This window comes from Camponotus vicinus, unplaced genomic scaffold (genome assembly GCF_025532165.1).
Source record: "Camponotus vicinus isolate PSW18456_S1 unplaced genomic scaffold, iyCamVici1.0 SCAF_1, whole genome shotgun sequence".
Lineage (NCBI taxonomy): Eukaryota > Metazoa > Arthropoda > Insecta > Hymenoptera > Formicidae > Camponotus > Camponotus vicinus.
This window is the reverse complement of record NW_028141945.1, coordinates 8,239,558-8,262,268: the sequence shown is the minus strand read 5'-3', so window position 1 is coordinate 8,262,268 and position 22,711 is coordinate 8,239,558. Positions and strand designations below refer to the sequence as shown.

The following is a 22,711-nucleotide window of genomic DNA, read 5'->3' as shown; positions in this document are numbered from 1 at the left end:
TTGACGCCTGTATATATTTTACGATTAATAGTTTCTGGTTTATGTAAATTAAAAAGATGAAAATTAAATATATAAAATATAAATGTAATCAAAATGATAAAAACAAAACAGAAATAAATGTACACACACACACACACACACACACACACACACACACACACACACACACACACACACACACACACACACATATATATATATATATATATATATATCATCACCACAGATTTCAGGGAAGTGAAATTTATGTTTAAAACTGTTTCTCTCTCAAGAGTCTTTATCAACTCCAACATCATATAGATTTTAATGTCGGAAAATATCGTAAAGTTCTATTCTTTTTAGAATTAATTTAAGATTTTTTATTATTCTTTTTCATATTTCTCTTGGTTATAAATCCCTTTTAAATACATTGCAATAATATTTGAAATTCTAAAGATTAATTTCTCTCTTCTTTATTCGATAATTTCTTATGATGGAATATACAATTTTTTTGACTATTTTAAAAAATAGAAAATTTTTGGTCGTTTGTTTTTTATTTACTAAGGAATTAATTACGTAGAAGAAATCTTAACTTTCTCTAATATATTATTATATGTAATATCTTTTAGTACAATGTCAAAATTGATTATTCAATTATACTTGGCTAAAGTTTTTTCGAAAAGAAAGTTATATATATAATATATTTATAAATATTCTGGCAACACATTTTTTTATATCATATATATATATATATATATATATATATATATATATATATATATATTGTATATATATATATATATATATATATATATATATATATATATATATATAATGGTATAAAAAATTTTGTTGCTGGAATTGTAAAAAGAAATAATAAAAGAAAATTAGATAGTGGAAGTATGGATATAAAAATTAAATACAAAATTAAAGATAAAGAAGAAATAAATATTTAAAAAGGTCCACGAGGAATGAGGAGAAGAAAATAAATTTTTCGCATAAATATGCATATCAAGAGATATTTTCTCGGAGTAAAATATTTTCGATTGCATAAACAATGGTCTAATAATATAATATCTATATTCAATGAAAATTTTTTGTTCGTATATCACGCGATAAGATTACTCACTTGAGAATCAATAAAGTAACAAATAATAATCTGAACGAATAATACATCATAGTAAGCATAAGCATGCTACTATTATGTTAATGCAAATATGATAGCGCTGTAAATATGAGATATATTATTAGATAGAGATATATAATAGATGATATTGTAAGAATGATTGTTAAAAAAATATGCCTTCAGAACAGCACACCTCAACTACTAATGAATACCATTGTTATGAGTGTATTCCCAACCAATATTAAGCAATAATATTATGTAACTGTTTATTGGATTCTTTCCTCCTATCTACATATTATCAGATAAGATCAAATCCACTGAACGATATACATAGGATGTTTAAAAATTTTACAATTCACAGAAACCTTATAATAGAAAAACTTACGAAAAATGAGGCATGTGCATAATTTTTTGTCATTTTTTGTCGTCTTTTGCATATAAAAGTTCGATCAAAATTACGAGTTAAATCGAACCACTCATTTTTATTGCAATGCTTGTATAATTTTATACGACACCTAGTATATTAAAAAAAAGCACAAGTACCCCCTTATGATTGATAAATGACTCGGCAAGTAGCTATAACGATGCATAATTTAATTCCACATCTTATATTATTTAAAATCTTATAATTGAAACAGAATCTTACGCAGAAAATAGAGTTCACGACGTTTTATAATTTAAACGAAGTTTTACACGAATAAGTTTCCGAAAAGATTTGCGCAAAATGGCGATATTGACTGACTGCATTCTTTTGGACACGCTTTCGGTATTTTTCTCATTTTTCGCGATGCTTTTCCTGTGGCTAAAGTGGAAACACACTTACTGGCAAAGACGTGGCGTACGCACGTTACCCGCACATTGGTTCTTCGGTCACATTAAGGATGCATTATTTATGCGCAAATCAACAGGAGTGATCCTTGGCGAGCTGCATCGGCAAGCTGCGGATGAAGATGACATAATCGGAATTTACATCTTACACAAACCGTTCTTACTTGTGAGGAATCCGGAACTGATCAAGCAAATTATGATCAAGGACTTTCACGTGTTTCCAAATCATCATTTCGACGGTAAAAGCAAATGCGACGTACTTACTAATTGGACCCTCTTTAGTATCAAGAATCCTGAATGGAAGCAATTGCGGTAAACGATTCACATACTTGTATAGATTGTAGATTGAATATATTTAGTTATTTTATATTCTATATAAAATTTCTTATATTTTATATCTCTCTCTAGTTTGTTGTAAATTATTCTTATATTATTATAGTATTAAATTCTTTTTACTTCATTTTAATTATTAAAAAGTATTAAATTATTCTTACTTCATTTTCTAACATAATTATCAAGCAATTCTGATTCGCAGGACAAAAATGTCACCAGTGTTTACAAGTGGCAAATTAAAGAGTCTCTTCTTGCTTATGCAAGAATCCGGAGAGATGATGAGGGAGTATCTGTGTAGTGAGTTCGCGGACTCCAACATCGTATCGATACCTATCAAGGATATATTCGATAAGTATACTACTATTGTGATAGCTTCCATGGCATTTGGAATTCGGACAAATTGTTTCGATATACCGCCACCAGAATTTTTCGTAAATTGTAAGTAAAATATATAAATATTAAAACGATCTCTATAAAGACACAATTAATCAATGAAAATTTTGAAAAAATATATATCAAGTTTATATAAAAATATCATATAATGTTATACAGTATTTTATAGATAGAATAAAGGAATCTCATATCGTAGTAATGCACGTTTATTTCCTCATTACAGCACATAAAGCATCTCATCGGAATCTTTTGAGGAACGTGCGATTCTTTTTTCTATTCTTCTTACCGGAAATTGGAAAATATCTGGGTTCTAAATTGCTCGGTGACTACACGGATTATTTCCGCAAAGTGTTTTGGGACTCTATGGACAATAGAAGCATCACGAAGACAAAACGGGGAGATCTGATCGATTCTCTTTTACAATTGAAAAATGAAAATGCAGATGATACTCACTTCCGTGAGTTTTTAACTACTGTATATATTCAGTTCTAATTAATAATATTAGATGTTAAAAATCATGATGAATAAATATCTGGAATAAATAAATTCAAAATTAAAATAATTTAACAAAATAATCTTTATCGTTCACGCTTTCTTCTACGTTTCTTCTCAGAATTCGAAGGGGATATCCTTCTTGCTCAAGCGGCAATCTTCTTTGTGGCCGGTCGTGAGACTAGTATTACCACTATGACCTATGCCCTCTGCGAGTTGGCCAAATATCCGGAAATGCAGAGACGCGCGAGAGAGGAGATCCTCGAGAAGATTCAGACCGCGAATGGCATCACATATGAAGCGGTTAATAATATGAAATATCTACATCAAGTGATAAATGAAACGTTAAGACTCTATCCGCCTGTGACAATTCTGGATAGGACTCCCATAGAAGATTACACGGTATAAGAAATTATACGTTATACATTATACTATAGATCACCCACTTTTCTTTCAATGATATATGTCATTTATCGAAATCAAAATGTCGATACGGAGAATAACAGTTCAATTGATGAAAAAAAAATAAATTACAGTTACCTAATACAAACATAACTATTGAGAAAGGGACACCGATATATGTCGCATTATACGGTATTCAGATAGACCCCAGGTTCTATGAAGATCCTAAGCGTTTCGATCCTGAACGGTTCAGCGACGAGAGAAAAAACGAGATTGCACCTTGCACCTTCCTGCCCTTTGGCGAGGGCCCACGAAATTGTATAGGTTGGTGTATCATAGACTACAGATGGATTTGAAATGTGTTTGGAATGTAGAATTTACTAGAGTGAGAATTCTTCTTCGACATTTATCAGGCGATCTATTCGTTTATTTATTATTTCTGTAAAACACAAAAGTAAAGAAATTACAATTAGAGAAATATGCTTATTATTAATTTTCTTTAATCTTTGATAATCAAATTTTTAGTATCCTTTATAAAAAAATGAATATATTAAGAGATTTATTAGCAGATGATTTTAATTACATCGTGTATATTTCACTACTACAAAAAATTTAGAATCCGCTTATGACCTGTTAAATTTTCTCTAATTTTCCACTTGATTATTAGGTATGCGACTGGGAATTTTGCAAACCGCCATAGGATTGATAGCGATTCTACGTGATTACGAGGTTTCATTGAATCCTTCGTGGATGTCCATTATGGATACGCGAAGAGTGTTCACTTCGCCACCCGCAGGATTTTTACTGGATTTAAAGAAGATATAAGATATATATCATATAAACATTAGCCATATATATTTTAATTCTATCATTTGGTATTTTATTCTATATAATCTGTATCTTTTTCCAGTGTTGAATCTTATTCAAAGAATTTTTTTTCATTGAAAGAGAGATCATTGGAAACATTTTGATCAAAGAATATAGGTGCAAGAGACAAAAATGATCGGTTCTCTTTATTTCAGTTATTTAGCATTGTGATATCAAATATACGCTGTTGTTGAATTCACTATGTACATTATATTATAATCTATATATATTTTATGATACCTATATATATTTTACGATTAATATTTTCTCGCTTATGTAAATTGAAAAGATGAAAATTAAATATACAAAATATAAATGTAATTAAAATGATAAAAATAAAACAAAAATAAGTGTATATATATAAATGTATATATAAATGAATAAAATCGTTATATCGTAAGTGTGATTGTAATTCCGATCAGACTATTAGCAGCACAAAAATGATGCGATACTCTTTATTTCAGTTGTTTGGCATTATGGTATCAAATTTACATTATTGAATTCACTATGTACATTATGTTATAATCTATATATCTATGTACATTATAATCTATAGATTTTATGATGCCATTAATATACTTTCTCGTTTATGTAAATTAAACAAATTAAATATACAAATTATAAATCAAAATGATAAAAATGTAATACAAATAAATATGTATATGTGAATAAAATCGCTTATGACATGATTGTGCGATCTGACTATTTCGGTAGTAACGTCAGATATTTTTTAAATTCTGGTAGTACGCAATCCCGTGGATTGAGCGGTTCTTCTGCCATCAGGTAATCGCTGAGGTATTGTGGCAAGAAGCAGAGGATACCCTTGCTAGCCAACATGGCCCAGTCTACAGGCTGGTTTACCTGTGTTTACAATAATAATATATTTTCGCAAATGAGCAATTACATATATAAATTTACATGTGTATCACATGTAATATAAGCATTTTTCAAACTTCAATTCAATATTATTTAATTTTTTGTGCGAGTTATATGTGTGTGTGTGTGTGTGTGTGTGTGTGTATATATATATTCACTTTTTAAAAATACTGGAAAGATTACTGAAGAAAAAAAAGTCATTAACTTTTAGTGGTACAGCATTTCGAATATTTAATCTAGAAAAAAAGTGAGAAAAAGATGAAATATTCTTCACCTGTCTCACATTAACGAAGCAGTGCGTGATTCTGCGTCCCGATGAACTGGCATCATAGGGTGGTCTGTGATCAAATCGAAAATGTACATGATAATGCATAATAGAATTCTTTTTTTTATGAATATTCACCTTGCTTGCGTAACCGAACCACCACCGGCTTCGATCAATCTCTTGAACTGATCGTATTTGTCCTCAGAGACCATTAGCAGTGCCACCATGTCGCAAAACGGACCGTCCGGTTTCTTTTCTAATCTCAGCCGCCACTTATGAGCTGCGGCCGCGATCGCTTGCTCTACCCTGTTGCTTGGTTCCGGAATCACATCTTTGCTTTTTGGGTTACCCCATTCGTATTTTTCCTCCTAAAATTTGTACGCACTCGAATATAAAGATTATGAATAAAATTGACAAAAAAACACATGTAAACTAACATTAAGAAATTTTCCTTCTCTTTCGCAATCTCGTAGATATGACGTATGTAAAAGCCATTTTCCAGCAGCCATGCTACCGAGCATCTTCTCATTTCTGGAAAGCCTGATGCATAAGAGATGCGTAGCACTATTGTCATATTTGGGGTCAGTCGACACTTCTCCGCCGAGATTTTGTATCACTTGTTCATACATTGCCTTATCCTATTAAAATATATTGAAGTACAGTCGCAATATATTAAATTAAATTACATATCTCTTCGAAAATGTTATACCTTTATACCCGAAAGCATAAATCTTCGAGTCACTGGCAATTCATTGATATCTTTCTCAGCGATATGTTCCTTGATAATATTATTTCGAATATTTCCATTTGTTTGTTTGTCTAAAGTTAACTGTAAATTTCAACTTTGTGTAAGAATTGATAAATATAGGAACATTGAATAAGGATATGTAAAAACGATAGATTGGATGTTCATTGCAAGAATGATTATATAAAAACTAAGTAGGCTATGTAAGAGTTGTTTGTACCAACTTATGGCTTGATCTACTTATAATTTCTGCAATAAAACAGTTTATATTATTATTATTATAATTTCTTAAAAGTAAAATATATAAATTGTCTAAGTCTCATTAACTCAGTATAACATGTATTAATGCTACAACATTGCAGTAAATTACTAAAATTACCATTATATTCAATTTAATTTCTCTCAAGTCAAATTTTTTCACGGAATTTTATCAAATGTCAAAAAGCATAACTTGTTCAAAACCATTATTTGCACATATCGCATACATTTGTATATTTTGTTATACTTTAGTTTTTTATATTCTTTACTATCATAATTCGCAAATTTGACTAAATCTCAAGTGGAAGAGTAATAAAATGCATATGATTAGAACAAAACTTTTATTTTATTGTACGGAAGTTCCTTGAAGAGAGAGAAAGAAAGAAAAAATATATATAAATTATCAACCCACATACCCGCTTTGGCTGATTCGGATCCTCCCATACAACGTCGACAGGTTGTGAGTCTTTTATTATACCTATGTTTGTAAAATGATTAATAAATCAGTGATAAAGAAATATAATACGAAATTGTAAATACGAAATTGTATGGAGGCTAGTATGAATATGTATGAGCTGAATTTTAAATATGTAATTGATAAAGAACATATAATACGAAATTGTAAATACCGTCTCTACAATAATAATTCATGATAAATACTTACACTTTTGTATGTCATCGGAAGCTTCGTTATATTTTTTTGTACTTTCTCCTGACATTGAGTATCTATTTTCAGGTGTACGCGTTTGTTGAAGCATTTGATCCAATTTTGCTATTTGCCTATTCATATCACAAGATTCAAATTTAATCTCATCAATGTAATAATCTCATCAAATAACATATATTATGTACGAAATAATATAAATAATAATATATATTCAAAAGTATATATATATATATATATATATATATATATATATATATATATATATATATATATATATATATAAATGTGTCCCCATCGTTTGAAAGATTTTTGTCTTGTCTCATGCTATATATTTTATCTCTTATTTCACTCATTATATTCTAATTATTGCAAAAAATCGAAACGTACATATTTATTTCATCATTTGACTTATTCGACAGTGGATTATTTTCTTCGTCGAAGTCCAGTTTCCGGTTAATAGGGTCAGAAGTTGATGGAGTATTTTTGCTAAATTGATCGGCTTTTCCTTCCTCAGCTTTCTTCGCGAAAGAATCATCATTTGATGTCATTACTTCACTCGTTGGATTCTGACAATATATAGAATTAATTATGTGTATATGTGTATAAAAGAAAAAGAGAAAAATCTCTTAATATTATGATAAACATGGCATTTAATTAGAAATCGACTGCATTGTGTTGTTTATTCTAATGTTACAATAAATTTGTTCTGTGCCTACATGAAATATTGAATCAAGATTAAAAATATTCATGACTTACGTTTTGACCTGCATTCTTCAACTTCTCCCACAGCTGTATCTTCAACTCTGAGAGCGGCTGTAAATGTAATGTTTAATTATATCTTATTAACTTGAATGCGTAATCTAAAATCGCGAAAGAATAATACTTACGGTGCTAGGTGCACGCCGTTTTGCCGGCGGTTCCTTTACTTGCGAATACGGCAAATCGTCCAGCCATTTGGCCCAAAATTTTCGCGTTTTTGGAGATGGATTAGGTCCTGTAAAAACTTGTCCTAATGGGCTGTCTGGAGTACGGATGTGGAACGGCGAGAAAGAATTTGAAATTTTGTTGAAACCTAAGTCATCTCTTATTTTCTTCATTAAGGGGCTGTCGATAGAGTTCATCTCCTGTAATGTTATTAAAATTGTAATCTTAAAAATGAATCTCAATAAAATTGTTGAAGTAAAACAATTTTAGATCGCTTTAATATTAATAAGAATTGAATGTTCTTGAATATATTTGACTCGACTTGTATTAACATCATATATTTAATTTATATTGCACATATACATAATCGTAGAGTATTATTAAATTATATAATATATAGATGTTAACACGATGATACACAAAAGAGACGATAAACGAAATATTTTAATACTACAAATACCTCGATTTGAGATAAGTGGCGTTTTGATGTTAGAGTGGTCGGCGTTCTGACGGTCTCTTCTGCCGGATCTATTCCATTTTTGTGAGTACTCGGCGTAATTTGTTTGAAAGTTGTTTCACTGGTATTGGTATTCGGTCTATCTGGTGCTAATACATGATGTTAATACATATGTTAAAGTTATATACAACACAGAGTTTGAAAAATAAATCAAGAAATATGGAAATTGGAAATATGTTTACAATTCAAAATTTAATACATATATTCTATCAGATCAAATATTTTAAAAATAAAGAAATTTAAAGAATAGAGCACATGCAAAATAACTAATATATGTATAAACCAATTTACCCATTGTTTCTCCGACGAGAAATGGAGTTTCATCTGCGAGTGTTAATTGATCAGCACAGGTTTTTAGCCAATCGGCAGTGACAGCTGGTAACTTCCATCTGACAGCCGCGTTGTATTTATCCCCTTCCGGGATGGGACAAACGAGATGCGTACTGGCACGCGTTTTCTTTTCTGTGTTGGCTTTCCGCGCAAACATATCTTGACATCTGAAAATATCAACATATAAAATTTCCATGTACTTGCTGAAATAGAATCGCCCAACTTTCTTTGTATCCTCAATAATATAAATCATCCTGCGTTAGAGTAAATTTGACGCATGATTTTAAACTAATTATACAACTAAATTCGGAGTTTGAATTTATCACTATTATTCACTGTGCGCGATGACTACTGGTTGTAAGCTTCGCAAATTATCAATCAAAATGCATAATCGAGAATACAACTATCACAAATAGCAGAGCAGACACGAATATATCGAAATTTTATACAGTAATAGAAGAATAAGAAACATCTACTTGATTTATAAAACAGAATTGATTGTAAATTCTAATACATCTTGAATAAATACAATCTCGAATTTTTTTTTACATATAAATTGATAAATATATATTACATAGCGCCAAGTTCCTTAGCCAATGCCGAAAGGTATATTCGTTCTGTTCCGGTATACATGCTCATTGTTATAACACATTCCGACAGTGGACTGCAAGACTTTCTAATAGAAAACGGTTTGTGATAATACATGACATCGACAATTCGCTCCTGGTTTATGCAATCTTCCTATTAACAAATCGAAAATTAGCAATATTAATGATTTGCTCACTTTATCAAATATAGTAAAAAGAAAAATGTCTTATACTCATATATATCTTAAAAAATATAAATTATGCTATCTATTCTTAAAAAATATAAATTTAAAACTTTTAAAGAACAACTAAAATCTATAAAAGATACATACGATAAACAAATCAGTCACAATTTCGTTAACAGTATGTTTTAAAGGTGCGCCTTGCAGAGACACGATGCCATAATCCGGGATACCACTGTATGTTTTCGAAACTACGTATCCACCCAACATTTCGATTGTTTCTTTCACATTATTGTCCTCGTTATCGAAATCAGCCACGACGAATGCCAAGCCTGTACATAAATTATATTTAATAATCTTTAAAATATATCTCTTTTCGTCATTTTTTTCTCTAAAGAAATGATCTTGCATAAGAAACTTATACGCAATCAATTATGTCCAGAAGAAAAATTTAATTTATCTCGTAAAAGGTACTCTTTAATATTTATCTCTGTCTTGCAAGATTATGTTATATATATACATAAACATGTAATTATTTTATTTCAAAATATGGAAATATGAAATTAATAGAATATAAATCTTTTTGATTATACCTCTGAGCAACTTTTCGTTTATTGTGCAACTTTGACTAAGTGGTACAGAGCTGTTTTCCGCCGCATTTTTAATTGGCGTGGTATTCGAACGAATTTCACTAGCGTTACTGGAATTACCTACATCTTTATCCTGCAAAATAGACTTCGCGTCACTATATTCTGTAATCCAAGTATCTGCAATTAAAATAAAAAATATCTATAAACGTTTGCGCAATTTTCCGAAAAAATTTTTTGTACAAATAATTATATTATTTTCTAATTAATTAGCAATATGTATATGAAATACACAATGTGTATCACAAATATACTATTGAAAGGTAGTTCGCACTAGTACCGTTAGTTTTCTGCAGATATTGTTGCACGAGATCAGATTGTTCTTTCTCATTCGCAGGTACAGGTTCTTTTTCTAAATTGAAAGGTGGGATAGGTGGTCTCTTGGATTTCTGCAGCATTTGTAAATTCTAAAATTGTTCGCAAACACATATATTATTCCTTATTATTATATCAATTTGTCAAAAATGCAGCAAATGCAAAAATGTATATGTGAATGTTATATGTATTAATATCTTATTTTACTATATATATAATTAAATAATTCGCACATACTTTACAAGATAATTTATCGCGAACTTTTCTTTGCACAAAAAAAAATTACAAAAGAAAGAAAATATTTTTAATAAGACACTTGGCAACAATCTGAAAATATCATAAACTTTAAATTGCCTTTAAATGTTCATATTGACCTTCTGACTGAGCGGAGAAGCAGGCGTCTCAATGTTTTTCTTAGGTGTTCCGTTTTTTACTTCAAACAAAAAGCGATCTTCCGGTGCAGGCCGTTTCAGTTTCATGCTCTCCTCTAGCCATTCTATGTTTAATATGTGAGGACTGTACAAAATAAATGTAAACAATAAAGTTGTAAATTTTAAATATGAAAATACAGAAAACTAATTGATACAAAAGGAAATGTGGAAATATTAATATATTAATATTAAATTTAAAAATTATTCAGTTATACATAATCAACTTGTGAAATTTAAGAGATCAAATCTCTCCAGATCAGTCCTCTTATTTAGATTCAAGATAAACGTTTTTTTTCAAGAATATCTTTTAATTAAGAGAAATGAAAAATAAATTCTTTTTCATGAATTATGCAAATAATTAATGAAATCTTATTTTTTATCATACCATAAACCACTCGATTTTATTGTTTTCAATTTCGCAGAGGCTTTATTTTCATCGCCGACAATTACGTGCGTCACAGCACCCGAAATGTCATCAAAACGTGTCGCACCGCTTACATTAATTATTCTATTTAATTTATCTCTAATATTGGCCGCAAATCCAACGAGATAAATCTGCAAGAACAAAACATTAATTACAAAATTGAAATGAGAGAAAAAGCGTAATGTACTAAAAAAATTGTAGAGAATGTAAAGAAAGATTGTAAAGGCGGAATTGCAAAGAAAGATTTACATTACATCCATCCAGAAATGGTCCAGCCGATTTTACTTCACTGAAAGTGAGTCGATCCAAAACGTTTAACATAATATCTGCATGAAAAAAAAAATACACTTTTATTTAAAATTGATATGATAAAAATGTAAGAATTATATTAATAAAATTTATTAAGTAATACTTACTGTTAGAAAAATTATTAGATATTGCGTCTACAGTGGAAAAATTTGATACTGTTGAACTGTAAGTTTCGTTTATATAATTATTATAATGCTTATCATGTGATATAGAACTTATGTTGGAACAGTTGAATGTTTCTCGAACTGAAAAATATATGAAGAATATTATACTTATTCCAAAATCCATTTCATATGTTAAATTAATAAATTAATTATTATATTAATATAATCTTCAAAATATAATCTTTTCCAATTATTTATAATTATCCAAAAAAATTATATTTTTTTAATGACATCATATACAGTTTAATGTTATTATATATTATCAGTTTTAAAAAATATCTAAGTTATTTAAAAAATTATAAATTCAAAAAACAAAAATAAAAATTTAAAAAAAAAACGCGAAATTTATTCGCGAGTATTGAGATTTTATTTACATACTATGCGATTTTTCTGGTGTTGAACACGCTTTCACAGATTTGATAATGAAATTGTGGAAAGGTAGAGCATGTCCTACTTTAATGCTCTCATATATCCAATCAGGTTTTAAACAGGCGATATTGTTATCCAAAGCGTATTTTAGTTTATCACTCATCGGGCCATTTTCGGAAGCGAAAACCACTCGAACTTTTGTTCCATCAAGAGGACCCATAAATGTCTGCAAAATACAAATGTAATTCAAATTAATTGCTGATCAATCATAATTATGTAAGATTTAACTTACTCCTCCATGATCATGTATTAAACGTTTAATTTCTTCTTTTTGACGCTTGGGAAGATTTGTCGAAGTAACTATTAGATTCATAAAAACAGGACATTTATATTTATCAAACATCTTATCATTTGCTTGAGTCACATTTTTCAAATTTTCTTCCCATACCGCTTCAACCCATTCTTTTTTCATAATTGGTATTTTCATTTTTAAAGCACCCTTGAAAAAAAAAAGAGTAATTATCTATAAATGAAAAACAGATTTCCTAAATAATATATTTGAATTTAAGCAAATAACATATTATTGCATTGTGTAATATTGTATATATACACATATATCTTAATAGAAATTATTTGAAGAATAATTGAATATTGCATATTTATACCTCATATTTTTCAGACATCACAGAGTCTGCTACTAAATGTGTGACTGAACTTCTTAACTGTTTTGTGAAAAATCCTCCCATATATTCAACCCGTTTTTGTATCTGTTTCTGCAATAACAATTAAAACTTGGAAATTGGCGTCTCGTACAATAACTATAGTTTATTCTTGAAAACTATCAAAATGATTGTATGTACCTTGAGTTCTGGAGTTACACCCGATACACAAATGCACATTCCTCTCATAGCAGTTGTATATATTGGGCTCTTTCCTTCGGGAATTGGTTCTCCATTTAAAAAACAGATAAGCAAGCATTTTGGGGATACTATTCTGCTAAAATATAAATTAATAATATAAATGTTGTTTAGCTTTTTTTTTATTACATATAACATTAAAACATGATATACATTTGTTATTATAAAATGAAAATAATAACTAATTATTTACATGTTAAATTTGTTTATTGTATTAAAAATTAGTTGTTAAAGTTACTTTTTATACTTACGAGCATTTAAAATTTTGTATTTTTTCAAATAAGGTACCATTGAATTCTTCTATGATAAATATATCATTTTTTGATGGTTTCATCTTGTCACACATCTTCTCAGTAATCCATTCTGGTTCCAAGCTAAATTCGCTACATTTCTAGTATGAACAAAATAAAATCTTTTATTTAAGTAATTATTTGTGTAATTCATTAGAATATAAAAGAGATATTTAAAAAAATCATTATAAATATTATAAAATAGACATTATAGATAATATCGTAAATATTAGATTAAAATATAAATATGTAAAAGTTTGATGATAAAAATTAAAAACTTGAATTAAAAAAGGATTAATCCAAGTTAAACTGTGATTGGATATATACGTGCATATATTTAAAAAACTAAAATATGAAATCTAGTAATAATGCATATTAAATAACATTAAGCTCAGACATTTCAACACTATTCTTCAGGATCTTCTTCAGTGAATAATTATGGAAATGTCTAACCTCAGATTATTTAATTTATTTTGTATTATATAAATATTAATTGAACAAAACAAATTGTAAAAATTGCAATACATGTAAATTGAAATTGCACATATGTAAATTCAAATAAATTATTTGTTTCTTTTTGTTTCAGTTAAATAAATGCTAAGAATGCTGGTTTTATTGTGTAGTTTTAAAAAGATTTATTTTAATTGATTAATCTTCCTATATGAAGAAAAAAGACACATCTGATATAGAAAAAATCATAGGCTGCATATAGAGAATAAAATATAAAGAAAAAACACACATTCTCAAAAGCTCAAAAAAAAAACATACACAAAGTTCAATAGGCAGAAAATGGAAACATTTCTATTCGACATTTGTGCAAAAAGTGGAGATAGGAAAAAAAAAAACAACTTAGGCCATTATTCTGTAAATTCTAACGATATCGTTAGAAGTTAGAAAATATGTATCACTGTGCAGGATTCTTATATCATGTAACAACTGCAAAAATACAAACGATATCGTTAGAAGTTATAGAAAGGAGCTGTTTTATAATAAAAAAATATTGCACACAAGAGCACACAAGTTTTGCTTCTCATTCAACTATGAGTTTCGATATTCAGAGAAATAAGAATGGACGAAAAAAAACGATGTATAAGGAGAAAAATAGAAATATATACGAACGTTAAACGCCTGCCACATTTCCTCGCTGCAGTCATTTTCGGATTCCAGATGATCCGAAACGACGAAGTGAATATTGACATTGCATTCGATTTGACTTTCCTGAGTCGTCATTTCGTAATTATACTTCAACTAAAATTACGCGCGAGACAAAAGAATGTTTATATAAACGATACGTGAAAACACATACAAATTGGAGTAGAAGAGAAGAATGAAAGGTGTCACGATCCGCTTTTATAGGCGATCCTTGGCAAAACAGATGAGAGCAACCGGCATTGGCGGGACCATAGATATATAAAATTATAGATGAATGAAGACTTGATACCAACTTAACGGAAAAAAATTAACCAGATATGAAGAAATTATACAATATCTCTTTTACACGATATATAAAAGATAAGTATATCGCTCTATAAATCTTTGCAAAATATTATAAATTATTGTATATATATAAATTCTTTTCAAGTATTTTCGTTATAAATGAAAATATAAATAATTTAATATTAATAATAATTTATTATATAATGTTATTAGTATTATTAATTTATTATATATAAAAATATATTCATTTATCATATAAAAATATTATTATATATCTTTCAATTCAATATATTCATATTCAATATATTTTTTAATATATTTATATATCATAGAAAGGAAGAAGCGCGACAAATTTTAAAAATCCAACGCAAAAAAAGAGAATATTTATTGAAGACATATTTCTTTTCCTCAAAAACTATCGCGACTCCACTATACATACCGTACGAATTTTCCCTGCATTCAACAGGTGATACGTCGCGGCATGATTTTTCAAAAAAGGTGCCTTTTCACACTCGACGCTCATCTTTAACATCACAGACACATCACGAGATTAAAATAGTTATCAATTCATTATTTTTTCGCTACGTGACATCTTTTGACGCTAAAAATGAGCGTCGAATGTCCCATGAATTTGCGGCTTACGCTCGAGCCACCTTTTCAATTAGCGAAACCTCCGATATCCCTAGCCATAGCGAAATTTCATTGGTCACCGCGCGATCACCGCGTTTCGGCGACGCGTCGCCGAATGCGACCGAGGACGGCCGAACGCGGCTGAAGACGGCCGAAGATGGCCGAATGAGCGCCAGCGACGCTCGGCGGCGATTGGCCGGTCAGTCTCGTTCGAGCGGGCATGCGCGTGCACGCGATTTCAAGTTGACGCTTCACCGTCGCCCAAACACGCTCGCCGAGCGACGCGGTGCATCCCGGCGATCGAAAGTCGGCGATTTAGGGCGATCGAGGCTAGATACGTCGTCCGCGCGCGGGGGAAGAGGGCTCGATAACGCGCGGGACCCTGTGCTCGAGGACTCGCGCGCGCGTCTCCCGTGTTATGACGAAATTCCAGCGGAATCCCGCCAGTGATTTAACGGTGTTGTGTTCGCCAGGTGTTGCCAGGTGTTACCAGGTGAATGCGCGAGCCTCCGCGTCGCGTTACCTTCCCGCGGGGCGAAGAAGAGATCGCGACGACGGCGACGGTATCTCGCGCGAATCTCCACCGCGAGACTCGGCGCCAGGTTTACGTAATGCACTTTTAATTGATACGCTGTGAAGTGAGTTTCGCGCGTGTTTGAACGCGTCGCGAGAGGACGCGAATTGAGCTCGATCGCGTTGATTCAGGCGACGATCGAAGGCTGCCGAGACGAGGATGGTGAACGATCGAAGGTGAGTGAGAGAGACGGGGAAGACGGCTCGATCTCGCTCGATAGATCCCTTCGTTCCCGTGGATTCTTACGGACGTGGATGAGAGAAGGTGGCGGAGAGAGGGGAAAATACGTCGCATCGCGAGGACTGTTTTTTTTGAAAAAGAAAAGCGCGAACACGAGCCAAGTGAAATTGAGTGGTGACTTTTATATCGTTATACAATGTGTCCGTTCTAATTGCGTGCCTTCACGAACTCTCCTTTCTGGAAGGCGCAAGGAAGAACAGCGGCCGAAGGACATTTCGATTGGAGATCGAAGAGGCGAGAGGGGGGGGAAGAACATAGTGAATAGTGAAGTATGCGGAATGCGAGGCACGAGTGTACGTGAAACGAAGACGCGCCGCGGTTCGCCGCGATTGGCGTAGCTCCTTCCGGAGCCTCTTACGCGGCGGCGGCTACGAGCGAGGAAGGAGAGGAGAGAGGAGAGGAGCGTGGGGCTAGAGGGGGAGTCGGCGAGGTGAGGTCAACGGCGCGCAACGGCGAGGCGAGAGGATGGAGCGGCGACCGGCGACGACCTCCGCGAGGACGCGCAGCCTCCTCACCGGTCTTTGCCTCGTCTGGATCATCGGTAGCATCTGTGCCACAGGTGAGATCGTAGAGATCCTTCCGATCCTTCGACTGCCCGCGTTCGGAGATTTCTATCGGACTTCGAGTCTTTTCCCGAAAGACGGATGCAAATTTGAAAGTTTATTTGCCCGCCGATCGCAGATGAATCTTACTGTTGCGTAATCGCGTCTTTCGAGTATTGTCACGATTATTGAAAATATTTTGATGGGAAAGCGATATGAAATATTATTTTATGAAATATTATTTATATCACTATCCTTGAAAATTTTGCAGAAATTTGAATATTGGAAAAGTGGGAAAAGAGGAATCGATAGATCCACTGGTCCAAGTATCAAACATCTGTCTCGAATTATTTTTCTCTCTCTCTTGTTTTATATACCACCTGTTTTGAGATATTTTCATATGTGTGAATATTATAATATAAATAATATTATAATATAAATAAAACTCTGATGGTTATAAATATAATAAAATAAATCTCAAACATGGAACTATGACGAATTAAAACTACTAAAGAGATTAATCTTTAAAAAAATAGGACAGTAAAGAGAAAATTTAAAAAACCTCCAACTACATTCCTCTGTACAGGCTGCATCAAAATTATCAAATTTACTTTACGGCAAAAGTAATTTGAATAATAATATAATCAAAATTTTTTAATTAAATAAAATATATATTTAATAAAAATATTTATTAGCAAATACTTGGATATTTTTATAAAAGAATAGTATTTTTCCAAGAATATTTTATTAAACAAAATAATTACAACAAAAATACCGGTATATATTAAAATAATATGATTTGTAATTTATATAATATGATTTATAATTTGTAATATTTATCTACTTATTTATGAAGGAAATAATGTTTGTCGAAGAGAACTGATTTATTTGCAGAAAAAGATAATCTAGCTTGTGTAAACGTTAAATAGCTATATAAACGTCGCACGTGACTCGCACGGTGATTACTTTTCAATAAACGTCATTAGAAACCCCCGATGGACCAACACGTCGGGGGAAAAATCTGCAAAATCTCCCCTAGAGCGATCGAGTGCGGCGTAGGAGCGACCCTAATTGAGATTTATTACGACGTTAATCCGAAGCAATTGTGCGAACGAAGTTAAACCGTTGACCTCTCGTCTCGATTGCCAGGGAGGATGACTGCGAGCACGTGCCGCACGAGGACAATTCCGAATTAACCCTTTCCTTTTTCACGTTTTATCTCACGTTCCATGCGAAAGGTACATAATATACATATGCAATAAAAATTAAATAAATACACATGCGAAATTTATTTTCGCCAAGCTGTAAATTAAGCAGTGATATCTGACATAATTACAATTATAATAGTAATAAATTATATAATTATATATTATTTAATTATAATTTAATAATAATTACTAAATAATTATAATTATAATTTAATTATATTTATTATTTAATTATAATTATAATAGTAATAAGTTATATAAGTATAATTTTAATTTGAATTTAAGTAAAATTAGCAAAATATGTGAAATTAAACAAATTAGAAGAAGGCAAACGGAAGCTGTTCGATAAATATGATTTCAATTTTATTTCTCAATATTCTGAGTGCTTAGCCGAATCTTTAAGCTTGACCTGAGATTCGACAGTTTGATTCGTCGCACAAATCGCTTGAATTTGAATTTTAAATTTTTATTTTCCTGTTTCGAATCTCTTGTCGGAGCTCAAAAGGCGCTCGCATCCGGTTTCTCTAGATACAGACATACAGAAGCAAAAAAGAAGAAAAGAATAACAATCTCGCCCTTCATTTCGCTTCTGGCACGCGCAGTTCCGTTGTAAAGAGAAGACAGACCGCCATTGATTAAGCTTTCTTTAAACAAAGTCGAGCATTGATACCGGTCGTCCAGTATAAAGATAAAGGATGATAAAAACCGCGAGACAGAAGAGCTTCGTTCTTTCCCGAATCCCATATTTTATTTTTTCTGTATCTCAAAGACGGAATATAAATTCTTGCCCCATAGACCGTCTTGTTAGATGACATTCATGATAATCCCTGGAAATCACAAAATATCTTATCTGATTGGGTTTCTAGCAGGTAGTTGTAAAAATATATACATATCACGTGTGATGAAACTATGATAAAATTATGACCATGTCGAGATACTTTGACGTAGAACTTTATGACGTATAATATAATAGTAAAATAATATTAATATTAATATTAAAAAATAATAGATTAAATTAATTGAAAATTAATAGATATTAATGTTAAAATTATTAATTGTATTGTACCATTATATTATATTATTATTTAATGAACCTAACTGGAAAAAGCAGAAGTTTACCAGATGTATAAAAAAGAGCATACACTCAGTAACCTGTGTTTAAAAGCCAGAATGTAGAACCGGTAGTGATAAAAGCCATTGCCAGTAATGGTAACCGTATACACGTACATGTATACACTATGAAAGATATCTATCATTGGCGTCAGCTCGTTCGAGGTACAATAGAGGACAAGGGTCTTTACCTGATCCTCGACGCAAGTCCCCTTCTCCAGCTTCGCCTCCCTCATCTATAGAAAAGTTCTCCACCTTTCTGTGGTCCTCTACTCATACTATATTGAGCGCTATACCTTTCTTTAGCTAGATAGAGCTATTGAAGAACCTCGAAGAGAACAAACTTTCTGGATTAGCTGTTCGAAAAACGTGACGAATTTCATTCAAGGAACTAAAGTAGTAAAAAAATGCAAAACTTGAAGACGCCATTCTTAAAATAGTTTTGAAGATCATCACTCTTATCGCAACTTTTAATACTACATCGTTATTTATATTTTCTTGAGCCTTCAAACTAAAATTTTATCCCTGTAAAGTCAACTTAAACTTAAGAACAATATATTCTTATCATATATATTTATTCTTCTGTTTGATTTTTTGAAAACTCAAAATTTTTATGGAAGAAAAATCGAGTCACAAAATGTGAGTTAAAAGAATCCGCAGATTGAAAGTGAGGGACACCTTTTGTAATAAATTTTATTGCTACACCATTCGACGCAACGTCGCCGACAGGCACGATAACGATTTCTGTGAGTCGCGATGACAGATAAAAACCCGACAGGCGGCGATCGTCCGCGGCCTTTACCGATGTCGGGCGGCCTTAGGCCGTTATCCTCTCGGACCCCGAGCGACCGGATGTGCCGTCCGTTTTGCTTTTACCTCTCCATCTCCACCAAGCCATCTTCATTATCATTATCATCTCCCCGTCCTCGATTTTGATATTTTTCTTTTTCCCGCGTATTTTTCTTTCTCATTTTTTCCGCTTTTCTTCCTCCTATCTTTCTCCTCTTTTTTTACCAATTTATCGATTCACTCGAGTGATTTTATTAGATCATAAAAGTATAAGAAAACAGTAAAAAATGCTTTCATAGAAGTATATTCAATTTCCATTGTTCTTAAGAAGGAAAAATATTTTAGTTTTTCTGGAAGGTAGAAAAGATGCCGAGATATGTCGCGGGAAGCAAAAAAAGAGAAGAGGAAATATTGGACGCGAACCGGAAGGCCTTTGAATTCCTGACCTGCCGTTTTGTTTCCCGTCATTCACAGCGTCGAATTCTTCATCGGGCCTTCCGTCGGCTTCTCTCGAAAAAGAGGCGAGAGAAACATTCGGAATGCCACGAGGGAGGGGAGGGGAGGAGGGAAAGAGAGCGCCGCTCTCAGCGCGACCACTATTGTCTCGACCTCGTTACCGTGGTCGACAAAAAGCATGGGGCCCCCAGGTCCGCGCACACCATGTGCGCGCCTCGGCCTCACCGTAATTCCCATTATTATTCGCCATGGAAACTCGAGGACGCGAGGCAGCGACGCCGCGGAACGCGGCGTAGCCGGTGCACGAGGGGCCACTGACCGTCCCCCCCCGGCAAGGCTTTCTCGTCTCTCTGGCTTCTTCCTCTCTCTTCTTCGTCCTTTTCCTTAGCTTCTTCTCAGTTTTATTCCCCCGGTTCAACCGCACCGCGGTTATCGTGAATAGGAGCTTCTTACTGCTGCACGTACAGTAGACAAGCTCCGTATTCGTCTCTATATTTCTCCTTCATTTTCGCGAACAATCGCTCGGATATTTAATTTTGATTGAAATCTAATCGTAGTTTAAATTCGCCAAAGAGATTCTCGATTGCCCTTACTTGTTTCTCGGCAAATTGTCTTTTGGTTGCCTGCCAATATTAGATACTTGTCGCGGTGATTACATTCCCAGTAAATCTCTCTGTCGAGACAAAAGACTTGTTTTTTCTTCCTCGTGTTGTAAAACTGAAATATTAGTATATTTTGTATCTTTTCTTTATTTTTTTTTTCATTTAGATACAGATGTGCATAAAATAGTATAGCTTAAAATATGGCTTTAAGCCATATTATGTCATAAAATATTTGTCTCTAAAATAGATTTAATATTATGTCAATTATTCTCTCAATTATTTTCTACTTTTACCATTTAAAAAATATTAATTCAATGAAAAATAATATAATTTAATAATATAATTTGTATAATATAATTATATTTTATTATATTTATATAATTTATTTTATAATTATTTATTAATATAATTTATTTTATTATATTTATATAATTATATTTTTTATATAATTTATGCACAAGTTAAAATATAATAATTCGCAAAAAAAAAGAGAAAGCGTAGATGAATTCACTTCAATAAATATCCAGCATGAAGTATTTTTGAAGCAACATCTCGCGATACATTGTACTATCTTCGTCGAGCGCACCCAGTGGAAAGAATTGCGAAACGCGCGACATACGCTTCTGTCACGCCCAGGAGTAGGCAAATTACACGGCTGCGTCTGTCCATCGTTATTCACATTATTCCTAGCGCGAATCGTAGCAAGTGCTGATATTCCCGGTTTACGATTCTCACCGCGCGTTTTTCGCCTTTATGCGCATTATTTCTTCCGCGTTTCCTTTGTTCCGCCACTGACCACGCAAGAGATTCGCGGAAGAATCACCGGTGGAAAGTGAAAATATATCGGTGAACGCGCACGTTGCACACGTGTCTCTCGAAACGCTTTGCATTTTGCGCAACAAGCTCGCTCAAGGTCTACACCGGTAACGGAAATTCTCGCTCACCTGAGCACGAGCGCGAAAGGAGACGGCGATTAGAGACGCATAACTGAAATCATCTAGCGCTAGACATTAACGAGACTCTTAATGTGAAATGTAAATTTAAATTTAACGGAACAGTAAGAACCAGACGCGGATGGTCGACGCGTCAGTTTGAAAGAAAAATTAAATTTTTTTTTCAAATTAAATATATTTTTTCGGTGCAATATTAATATCAATTAAATAAATTTCAATTCGAGATTATTTTATTATTTTATTATTAAAGTACGACTCTCCTAAAGAAACGTAAGCGTAAGCGAAAGAAATATCGAAAGATTCGGGTTCGGTTCCCAATTCGATGACTTTGCTCCGATATTTCTTCTCGATAATACTTCTTGGGAGATTTACTTGAAAGAGATTTATTTTGAAAATTTTTGAATTGACACTTATTTAATTACATCGTATCACACGAAGAAAATATGTGCACGATTAAATTGAAAGAAAAATTAATTTTCTTTGAAATTGATGCTTTAACATCTGCGTTTGGCTCTTATTAATAAATTTAAATT

General features: G+C 32.2%; 3 protein-coding genes across 8 annotated transcripts in view; 2 read left to right on the top strand and 1 right to left on the bottom strand.

Annotated features, from left to right (window-relative positions):
- Positions 1-1,762: 1,762 nt before the first annotated feature.
- LOC145971883 (cytochrome P450 6k1-like) lies at positions 1,763-4,740 on the top strand. Of its 2 annotated transcripts, none has more exons than XM_083099982.1 (6): positions 1,763-2,245; positions 2,469-2,704; positions 2,883-3,116; positions 3,273-3,553; positions 3,688-3,877; positions 4,221-4,740. In XM_083099982.1, the coding sequence occupies exons 1-6, from the start codon at positions 1,830-1,832 to the stop codon at positions 4,376-4,378; spliced, it is 1,515 nt and encodes a 504-aa protein (XP_082956108.1). In that variant the 5' UTR covers positions 1,763-1,829; the 3' UTR covers positions 4,379-4,740. The 2 variants fall into 2 exon arrangements, with proteins under 2 accessions (XP_082956108.1, XP_082956111.1); XM_083099985.1 differs by having other exon boundaries at positions 3,688-3,938; positions 4,221-4,264.
- Mus101 (mutagen-sensitive 101) lies at positions 4,387-15,612 on the bottom strand. Of its 3 annotated transcripts, none has more exons than XM_083099943.1 (27): positions 15,514-15,612; positions 14,757-14,885; positions 13,599-13,738; positions 13,291-13,426; positions 13,096-13,203; positions 12,723-12,929; positions 12,440-12,656; positions 12,005-12,142; positions 11,838-11,914; positions 11,550-11,719; positions 11,108-11,249; positions 10,699-10,825; positions 10,365-10,538; positions 9,922-10,103; positions 9,577-9,743; positions 8,964-9,169; positions 8,616-8,761; positions 8,119-8,355; positions 7,988-8,044; positions 7,619-7,797; positions 7,229-7,344; positions 6,981-7,042; positions 6,271-6,390; positions 5,999-6,199; positions 5,700-5,929; positions 5,571-5,634; positions 4,387-5,281 (listed from the first exon to the last, which is right to left on the bottom strand). In XM_083099943.1, the coding sequence occupies exons 1-27, from the start codon at positions 15,604-15,606 to the stop codon at positions 5,123-5,125; spliced, it is 3,984 nt and encodes a 1,327-aa protein (XP_082956069.1). In that variant the 5' UTR covers positions 15,607-15,612; the 3' UTR covers positions 4,387-5,122. The 3 variants fall into 3 exon arrangements, with proteins under 3 accessions (XP_082956069.1, XP_082956075.1, XP_082956086.1); XM_083099949.1 differs by having other exon boundaries at positions 13,291-13,423; XM_083099960.1 differs by lacking the exon at positions 15,514-15,612 and adding an exon at positions 14,944-15,038.
- A 310-nt stretch (positions 15,613-15,922) lies between these two features.
- The window catches only part of Sdk (sidekick cell adhesion molecule), a 36,760-nt gene continuing 29,971 nt past the window's right edge, over positions 15,923-22,711 (top strand). For all 3 annotated transcript variants that reach the window (XM_083099846.1, XM_083099830.1, XM_083099859.1), the window contains exon 1: positions 15,923-17,077. In XM_083099846.1, the coding sequence (XP_082955972.1) occupies positions 16,984-17,077 (94 nt within the window). In that variant the 5' untranslated portion in view covers positions 15,923-16,983. The remainder of the gene's footprint in view (positions 17,078-22,711) is intronic.

What these genes read in the sequence shown, in the direction of transcription:
- LOC145971883 (XM_083099982.1), top strand. Translation starts at nt 1,830, where the DNA reads ATGGCGATATTGACTGACTGCATTCTTTTGGACACGCTTTCGGTATTT. An exon ending in TGCAGATGATACTCACTTCC is followed by an intron (nt 3,117 to 3,272) that starts GTGAGTTTTTAA and finishes GTTTCTTCTCAG; the next exon opens with AATTCGAAGGGGATATCCTT. An exon ending in CTCCCATAGAAGATTACACG is followed by an intron (nt 3,554 to 3,687) that starts GTATAAGAAATT and finishes AATAAATTACAG; the next exon opens with TTACCTAATACAAACATAAC.
- Mus101 (XM_083099943.1), bottom strand. Translation starts at nt 15,606, where the DNA reads ATGTTAAAGATGAGCGTCGAGTGTGAAAAGGCACCTTTTTTGAAAAAT. An exon ending in AAATGTGGCAGGCGTTTAAC is followed by an intron (nt 13,739 to 14,756) that starts GTTCGTATATAT and finishes TGTTCATACTAG; the next exon opens with AAATGTAGCGAATTTAGCTT. An exon ending in ATCTAATAATTTTTCTAACA is followed by an intron (nt 11,915 to 12,004) that starts GTAAGTATTACT and finishes TTTTTCATGCAG; the next exon opens with ATATTATGTTAAACGTTTTG.